At 51.1% G+C, this 9,061-nt stretch overlaps 3 protein-coding genes across 3 annotated transcripts; 2 read left to right on the top strand and 1 right to left on the bottom strand.

Annotated features, from left to right (window-relative positions):
• Window positions 1-1,177: 1,177 nt before the first annotated feature.
• Window positions 1,178-3,014, top strand: BJX68DRAFT_258279 (Pyruvate/Phosphoenolpyruvate kinase-like domain-containing protein; the record flags this gene model as incomplete). The annotated part of the gene is made up of 3 exons (XM_071043500.1): window positions 1,178-1,631; window positions 1,715-2,199; window positions 2,547-3,014. The coding sequence occupies 3 exons, from the start codon at window positions 1,178-1,180 to the stop codon at window positions 3,012-3,014; spliced, it is 1,407 nt and encodes a 468-aa protein (XP_070894288.1).
• An 870-nt stretch (window positions 3,015-3,884) lies between these two features.
• BJX68DRAFT_181988 (uncharacterized protein) lies at window positions 3,885-5,127 on the top strand. The gene is made up of 2 exons (XM_071037224.1): window positions 3,885-4,169; window positions 4,230-5,127. The coding sequence occupies exon 2, from the start codon at window positions 4,291-4,293 to the stop codon at window positions 4,897-4,899; it is 609 nt and encodes a 202-aa protein (XP_070894287.1). The 5' UTR covers window positions 3,885-4,169; window positions 4,230-4,290; the 3' UTR covers window positions 4,900-5,127.
• Window positions 5,128-5,230: 103 nt separating this feature from the next.
• BJX68DRAFT_271368 (DUF1203 domain-containing protein) lies at window positions 5,231-5,662 on the bottom strand (the record flags this gene model as incomplete). Its single annotated transcript, XM_071046926.1, has 1 exon — window positions 5,231-5,662. One exon carries the CDS (start codon window positions 5,660-5,662, stop codon window positions 5,231-5,233), a length of 432 nt encoding a protein of 143 aa, XP_070894286.1.
• Between the last annotated feature and the right edge of the window lie 3,399 nt (window positions 5,663-9,061).

The following is a 9,061-nucleotide window of genomic DNA, read 5'->3' as shown; positions in this document are numbered from 1 at the left end:
CCACTCCCCATCTCCAGATCTGGATACGACTTTGGGAAAAGCCATAGGCGGCTCATGATCAGACAGCATGCAATGCGGTGGGCCCATTCACAGACAGCGGACCGCAGCTCCACTAGTGCTCCGATACTTGACATGACGGCGGATACAATCTTTATGTCAAGCATGATTGATAGATCTGGAAGAGAGCGTGTGCGAATAGGTGCGATGATGGGCAATGCCGAGTCCAGTTTTTTTCAGCTCTAAGTAGACTTCGAGTTCCCTCCGGGATATTGAGGGAATAGAGTCTTTTGAGAACCCAGTTACTAACTGTTGCTAGTATATAGACTTCCGGGAATTATAGACCCTCCATCGTTCCGCCTCATCGAGAACACACCATGGACCCATACGCGAGTCATCGCCATCGGACCGTCAGTACTGAGGTACCTACTGCACCATTGCCCTCAGACTAGAGCACAGCGTCCGTATATACGCATGGCACCTGTGAGACGACAAAGCCGTCCGGAAAAGGATCGTGACGGTGGGTAGCTAGGACGCGCAAAACTCTGCTCGTCCCCAAGCTTCCGTTGAGGACGACGTCAACTTGAGACGGTTCGAAAAAACGTTTGAATTCTCTATGAGGCGAAGTTAAGGTTCCCCGTCAAAATACTGGCCCGTGTCTTCGACGACTGGATGGCCAATGGCGCTGTTCTAGCCACCTTGTCTAGTTTGTTCGACCATTGACGTATCACCATACTCGCATGCTACTCATAACTCAACATGAAGTTGATGTAGCAGAGGTCTGGGCCCGAAACGAACGACGAAATAACCCTGGTTGAAAAAAGCAGAACCGAACGCGGTGAGCTTGTATCGTTTGCTTTTTTTTATGGACGAGCACTGTATCGTTAATTTCCACGACCAGATTGTTTATTGGGAGCAAATAAAGCGAAGTGAAAGCCATGGGTTATTTACTGCTGCTGGCCTCTCAAGTTCCCATAATAAGTGAGAAGTAAAGTGTGATAAGTGAGAGGTAAAGTGTGTTGGGTGTGTGACATGACGTTGATCTGGTGGAGCCCACAAAAGCGCATGATATGAACTCTCAACAGCTCCCTTTTCCACCTCTTCATCTCAGTATTGTTTCACTTACCATCAATCCAGTCTCGAGCGACACGCAATCAATCCTCAACTACCACACCTCGCGATGTCCGACACCGCCAAAACACCGTACCCCTTCCAGTTTGCGGCTTCGCTAGAAATGACGTCACCGCCAAACACGCGGGGTCGGATCCCCTCCCTGCAAACCTCGCGCCTCCGAACGATGATGCTCGAAGCTTACAGCGATCCAACAAAGATCCTTGCCTTTCCATGCAGCTACGATGGCTTATCCTCCCGACTTATCGAGGAAGCGGGTTTTCCTATGCTCTTCCTATCAGGATTCGCGGTCTCGAGCGCACACGGCCTGCCGGACACAGGGTACATCGCGATGGCGGAGATGTGTGATAAGATCCAGGAGACAGTAAGGGTTACTTCTCTGCCTGTGATGGTTGATGGAGATACAGGATATGGGAGCCCGATGAATGTGAAGCGTACGGTCGAGTCCTTTGCTGCTGCTGGGGCTGCCGGTGTTATGATTGAGGATCAAACATGGCCGAAGAGTGGGTGTTCCATGTGTCCATGTGGATATCTATATTCCAATCACAAGTTTTGAACCATTTGCTGACTCACAAGTGCCCGATAGGATGCGGACACACGAAGGGCAAGTCAGTCGTCTCCCGAGGAGAGGCTTACGCTCGAATCCAAGCTGCCTGCGACGCTCGAGACGAAGGACGCGATATCTTTATACTTGCTCGGACGGACGCATTGATACATGGATGGGATGAAGCAATGGCACGGGCGCACGAGTTCAAACGCATTGGTGCTGACGCTGTGTTCGTGGAAGCACTGCCGGATCGCGATGCCATGGCGCGCTGCGTCCAGGAACTTCAGATCCCAATGCTCGCGAACATCATCGAGGGTGGTATGACAGAGAACCTCTCCGCCAAAGACCTAGCAGGATTGGGATTTGCAGCAGTTGCGTATCCTTGGACACTGGTCGCGGCAAAGCTAAAGGCCATCCGTGATGCGCTCGAAGGGCTCAAGCGAAGCATGGTCGAAGGAGGACCACCGCCAATGATCATGGGGTACTCTGACGTCTGCGAAGGCGTGGGATTCAACAAGTACTGGGTGAGTGGGACGAAAATCTGATCAAGGTCACAACTGACGCAGATAGGATCGCGAAACACGGTATGAATTTGATAGCGACGGACTAGTTAACAAAAACTCGTAGCATTTAGAAAAGAAGCGATAGAAATGGATCGAATATCAGTTGGATTGGGGTCGTGGCGGGGTATGATATCAGTGGCTTCGGCATTTGCCTCAGGCACAGGAACCGTCATACCCACTCCCCACCGATCGCAAGCTCCCCACAGGCGATCAATAAATCTTAAATTTAACAGCATCAGCTCCATCAGTCTCCGTTTCTCCTCTAATCTCCCACAAGTCGCACGAATTTGAGCCAGAGCCTCTTATAGCCGCCTTCTTGGCCAGTGCGAACAGCGAAAATGACCCAAAAACTCTTCATCCTGATCTACAAGGGCGAGCCTCTCGACTACACCGAGTACCGCCACACAGCACTCTACTTCCACTTCGCCTCATCCACTCGCGCAATCCTGCATATTATCGGCTGCCCGGGTCTCTTCCGCTACACACACAACGTCAACGTGGACCCGTCAAGTCTCGGCGATCTCGTGAAAGTCGTCCCCGTGACAGAAATTCCCACATCCATCGCCGAGGACTCAATATGTGAAACCGTCTCGCGGACGCCAATCCGAAACGGTCGACTGGACCTCGACTGGAACTGTCAGAACTGGGTTGGTGATGCCTTGAAACGCCTTGTTGATAGGGGATGGATTACGAGCGAGCAAAGGGGAATGGCGATTGATCGCATGGCGGACGCGTGTTTGGAGGCGGGGGATGATGGGTCGATTCCGGCGTTCTAAGGACATCTATGTATTGTGATCTTCTCTCATTCTTTCTCTCTTTGCTGCCCTCTTTGGGGACACCTTCTTCCCATGTGCTTCTAGCGGAAACTCCTGAATCCATTCCTGTTTTCTCACGCGGACTGCGAGAGTTTTGGAGCCTCCGGTCGTCGGCTGCAACTTCGGCCTCAGGATTCAGGCTTTGGGGCGGAATAGAAAACAAACTCCCTCACAGCTCATCATGGTTTTCTTCCAGTCACATGATACCGGCTTGCGACTTTCTAGCTTTGAAACTTCTTCTTCCATTCTCTTCTCCTCTCCGCCCTGCTCCGTCCACTCTGTCCCCGTCCCCTGTCTCCTCGCGACTGAGCTCGCTGGCACATCCATATGTAGTATCTGTTGTTTTCGTAACCGGACTGTGATGAATCTACTCTCACGTATAGGTGTACCACCAGGCTCTGACCTTCGGCCGGAACACTAGTTGAGCTCTGAGTCCAGACACCATACTCGGTCCGCCTCTTCTCGGGTTGTTTCTGTGTTCCTTCCGTGGTATCTTTTGTTTCCCTCGCTGTCCCCGAGCTATTGCTTCGCAACTGCTTTGTCTCGATTCGTTGCGATACCTTGTGATACGAGGCCACTTGGCTGGGCTGAATCCTACCAGCATTGCATATCCTGTACGTAGATCAGGAACCAGACTGTTGATGCACTACAGTGCTAACTTTGCATTGTCGTACAAGAGCCGTTGAAAACACACCCTGTATCACATAGCGACCAATGCATTCCTCCTGTAGCTGTCATACCTCGTTCCGGAAACACAGGCTGTCGCGCATTGTACCGCCAACTACGTTTTCTCTTCGCTCTAGTTCACCAGTGTCATCAAAGTCAGGGGCTTCAACAAATCGTCTAGAAGCACAATGCTTCTTCCATGCTGTACGACCAGTTCTTGGTACGCTCATGTGGAGTAGACCAGCGACATGTATCCCGGAGTATATTTACCGTTCGAGAGCAATACTTCCCTATCCAGTAAGAGTCCCAGAAACCGCGAGTACTTTCATCACTATCACGTTGACTGCAGATTTCGAAGCTTCTCCAGAGCTTGGACGGTGGATAAATAGCCGCAGCGCACTCGTTGGCGGCCTCGCGTCCAAAGAACGCTTGAAAAATAAACCGAAACAGGCTTGTGATTGTACCTGCATGTTTCGAGCCTTCAAAGCTAACAAAAATGTCTATATAAAGCCCATCGACCAACCCCCAAGCCTCGAAAGCAACCACAACCAACCATAACATCACCGCAGCCATGCACTCCATCATCATCACCATCATTACCTTCTTCCTCGCGCTCAGCGCGTCCGCATCCCCTTACCTCCCACAAACGACCTCCACGCCTCGCCGCTCCCTGTCCTGCGCGCAAGTTGCCACGTTCAACCACCGCCTCGACAACATCTTACACACCCGCCTACCGGCCGCACTCCCCAATCCCACAGTCGCAGGAGTCCACGACGAGCTCATCGCACTGCAGACCTTCCTGGAAGCTTACCACGGCCTCGTTAAGTCCCAATACAGCTCCTGCTCCGGCCGCCGCGACGTCGCGAACAAGGAACACAACCTTGCCGCGCGCCAGGCAGGCAATGCTTCGTTCATCTGCCAGTTCCTCGAAGCTATCTTTGGTGACCCCGAGGATGGCAGCTCCTCGAAGGGGGTCATCGCCGCGAGGACCGCGGCGCCCGTGCCGAATGCTCCTGCTGCCACGGCCACGGCGGTTGGCATGCACATGAACATGCTGTCCGCTCGTCAAGACATTGGTGGGTTTATTGACATCATCCGTGAGGTCTTGTATGGCTTTTACGGATGCGGAGCAGATGAGGGTGGTGGCGGCGGTGGTGGCGGTGGTGGCGGTAGGCAGTAGTCGAACCGTTTCGGGATCGCTCCAGGGTAAGAGGAGGTGTTGAATCAGGTTTCGATCGGGATCAATATTAGTATGAATGTGACGGGGACTGTGCTAGCATATCGTAACATGCTAGCTCAATACCTGGAGCTGGGGAATCAATACCGGATGATTTGGGATTGAGATCGTTGCGCTTGCCATAGTTTGGTGGTTCAGTTAGGAGAAATAGGAAATAGGGTCTACGAGGGATATTGTTCTAAGGCTTCGTTCGTAGCATAAGCTCCTGATATGATCCGGAGGCATCAACTCCATCGGCTCCACTGCCTGCAAGTCAAAATATATAACAGCCACACTACCGATCAACCCTCACAGCAAAACACCCCGCACCAACATAATGCAAATGCACATAATCCACCCGCTCATCCCCAAAAACTTCCTCCAACTTCTCCTCCAATTCAACACCCGACACAACGACCCCATCTATCATCATATGGTCCGCATCAAACGCCCGCACCGAAATATTCCTTCGCCTTTGCTGCTCAGGCAAACGTCCATCACAGATATAAGGCGTACAGTCCGGAAAGTGTACAAAGATCGGGCCCGCGGAGGTATAGGGCGAAGAACCGCGGAAGGGATTGTAGGGCGTTAGGAGGACAGTTTCAGAGGTCTTGGCGTCAGTGAGGCAGCGGCGGCAGGGGGCGCTGGACTCCTCTGTGACAGTTTTGAGGATGGAGGATTCAGAGACCCTGGCTGTGAGAGGGGTTGGGAGGGCAGTGAACTTCATTGTGGCGTTGCCGATGAACTGGGTGGGAGTTGGCAGGCGAATGACTCTGCGTCGGTGGATAGGTATACGTATTGTTTTGGTCCCGAGATCCATTAGTTTAATGATTCGAGGGGCTTTGCATGGACGACGGCTCTTATAAGCTCTACCACATGATAAAGGTTTGGAATATCGTATTGCTCTCGAACTGGCCAACCGGCGTGCTCCCTAGCTAGTCGCGTGTTGCTTGGAAGTGACCAATCGGCTACGGGCGTATGGATGTACTAACTCCCAGTCAGGCCGGATATACTGTGAGTCCTCGCTATGGACGCCTGCAGGTAAGAAAAACAGAATAGGTGGATCCGCTGCAAATACTATTTGATGATTGTAGCATACACGTAGAATGAATAATCCCTGTTCCGCAACGCTCATTACTCTGGAATTCCCTTCCAACGAGCCATTTGATTTGACTTGCATTGCGTCAATATCACTTGGTTTATCCACCTCACAACGCGGTCCCTTCAGCCGTTCTAGACCCCCAACGTATACGCACCAAGAGCAACTGCCTGACTTCAACACGATGCGGCGAGAGCGCTAATCGCCGTCAGGCCACGCAGACACTGCGGAGCATCAGAATATCTAGCGCCCGACTATGGCTATTCCAGACATATTTACCGCCATGATAATCACTCCGCGTTGTGCAAGAGAACAGGAGGCTGGTAAGGATGTGGTATTTTCTATGTTCCTGTCGGGTAGAGATGCAAGAGTAGAATCATATTCGGGTGTGTGATTTTGGGGGTGAGCGAGGATAGTCGGTCACGCACGCCATTGCAATACTTTGCTCTGGGGGCTTCGAGCAGTTTACTGAAAGTCAGCTGATACCCAGAATGATATGATACGAATGAGGTTAATCTGTCCAAGAATGTTTTATCCGAGAACGCTCTGCGTAGCGACACATCCGGCATTTGCGGTCATGAGTACCCCATATTTGTAGTCCCTGCCGCGCTCAATAGGAACTGTTCGAAGACAGGGGTAGTCGGTGACATTCCATGTGACTGCGAGGAGAAATAAAGGTCCCCGATGGCGAGTTTAATCGCTGTATATGTGAAAAGACAGTAAAGATTAGATAGATCGGGCTGGAAACTCACCGATATGGAGCATGCAACAAATCTAATTCTCGCCAGAATCTGGAAACCATAATACGATAGATCGGCACCGATGCACGCACATTGTCATGGACGGATGTATAGCGAGAGACTTAACTAGGAGCGGCGTGTAACTCATCAGGCCGGAGAGCGCACTCATCGAGATGAGCCTGAGGAAGAAGTGGTGTACAGTTCTGGGTTGCCTGATCGTAGACCATATATCTCGTGTATTGATGCGTACTTTGTCTACGTTATTGGCGGTGGCGTTTTCAACGACCATACGGCGACAGATGAAGTGTGACTTTACAGGTCAAGTAGCTCCAACGTCTAAAGGAGAGAAGACTTCTTCCATCACCGACTCTGGCAGGGAGGATGAGGACGACGAATGAGATGCAGATGGCGATGGTCATTATGCCTTCGATTATGTGGAAGGATGTCAGTGGTCCTTGGCTTGTGAACAGGGTGATTGAAAGCGTAGGGTGACGGTATTTGGGAAGATCCGACGCCACCCCCAAGACCATGCTTGTTGCCCCGATTAGAATACCAGAACTAATCAGACCTGAAGTGGCAGCAGATACATCTGGCCGAGGGAGAACAGGGTCACTCGCGAGCTTGTTTCGGCTTTTTTATCCTACATCAAGAGGTAGCAGAGGGCCCCTATATGATTACACGTCAGCCATGAACCAGGGACGCAAGAATCGATGTGAGGCTGCACCATACTAGGAATATATATCCACCACCAAGCAACCAAAGAAGCAGTCCGGGGGCGAGGAAAGCAGTCTAATCATGAACAAAGGCTGGAAACGTGGCAACCAGAGCCGACACGAACCACTGGAACAACCATTTCTTTGGGCTAAAGCGCTACATCAGGAGATTCGACGGCTTTTTGGTCAGGACTATACCTGCGGACAAGCTAAGATGAGCTTCGGCCGCTTCCAAGTTCCTGGAGTCGTGCATGCTTATCCTAGAAAGGAAAAGCGGCTCAACCCGACCTCCAGAAAGTACCGGTCCCCGGAAGATACTTATCTAGAACGGAGGGTTCAAGGGTTCGGATATTCGACTAATGATGATTGCCAAAAGGTCTTGTGCCAAGATACTATATATCTGCGCTTTTTCAAGGGTCGCTCTGCCGCTACACTCCAAACGGCAAATGTTCGAGGCCAAGTGCATCCATCTACCGCCCCTGGCACCCGCGGCATTCCGCCGATCATGTGGTTGTAGCCGCGGCGGATATTGGCTCATTATTAGTGATAGAGGAGGTTGCATCGTGGGTATCCCACACTACACTAAACTAGGTTCCGGATGGTGTGGAAATCTGTGTCATGGAAGCAGGAGTACTGCCCATCCCGCGCACTAACTGACCGTCAAACTACCTGTGATTGGACCCGCAATTCCAGCTTCAGACGAACATGAAACATGATTAGAAAGAACTAGCTAAGTACGCTTATGCACTATACTCCCAAGAATTTCCAAAGCGATAGGAAAACTGCCCTCGAGAGAAACAATGGTCGCCTGCTACTAGATTACCCCTGCTGCCTCTTCCAGTAACTCGACCATACCCGCCTGCATAGCCAATGCCGCTCTCCCTATCGGAGGGAGTATACCCCGACGAATCCTAAGATTGGGCCTTGCACTGTACCACAGCAGCACAAGCACACTGTCACAGTCACCTCACGCCGCTGCGTTCGATGGCGAGGGACAGGCACCAATGCTTGAGGATATCGCGAACACGGTCATCCTCCCCGTCTCCCATGATAGTGAGCATGAGTGGGTTCCGCCCGTTCCCATCAACACAGGCGAGGTAAATGGCCAGTTATTTAATAAATAGATTAATAAGTTTATAGGTGCCTAACCCACTATTAAGGGCCTAGATAAGCCGACAAAAGTGGCTATGACGGAAGAATGTCACAGGCCTCGCCCCGCTTAGGTCATCACCACGTGACAATCCCGTATACTACGCGGAACCGTTTAGAGTTTCTTCATGCTTCTTATATTGTTGAATATGATTCTATTTTCAACAAAACGATCCTTACACTTATAGATCTCAAGGTGTAGGCAACCCGTTCTAACCTAGCGCAGCTCAGTCCATGATGTCTACTTCAATGGCAGTGAAAGCGAAACCAATTTCAAGATATTCTAAGAACAATCAGTAAAATACCATGATAAATAGTTCTATATTTCACGCGACAAACCTGTTTTTGCATTTGGCGCCTTTCGGACCTTATATGTAGAGACCTCAGCCTGTTGTCTTCCCCATTTCTGAGAGCAAGGACAGTCA

The sequence above is a fragment of the Aspergillus pseudodeflectus genome (genome assembly GCF_044049435.1).
Source record: "Aspergillus pseudodeflectus strain CBS 756.74 chromosome Unknown BJX68scaffold_61, whole genome shotgun sequence".
Taxonomy (NCBI): Eukaryota; Fungi; Ascomycota; class Eurotiomycetes; order Eurotiales; family Aspergillaceae; genus Aspergillus; species Aspergillus pseudodeflectus.
Note: the sequence above shows the minus strand (reverse complement) of the source record. Positions and strands in the feature narration are given on the sequence as shown.

What these genes read in the sequence shown, in the direction of transcription:
- BJX68DRAFT_181988 (XM_071037224.1), top strand. Translation starts at nt 4,291, where the DNA reads ATGCACTCCATCATCATCACCATCATTACCTTCTTCCTCGCGCTCAGC.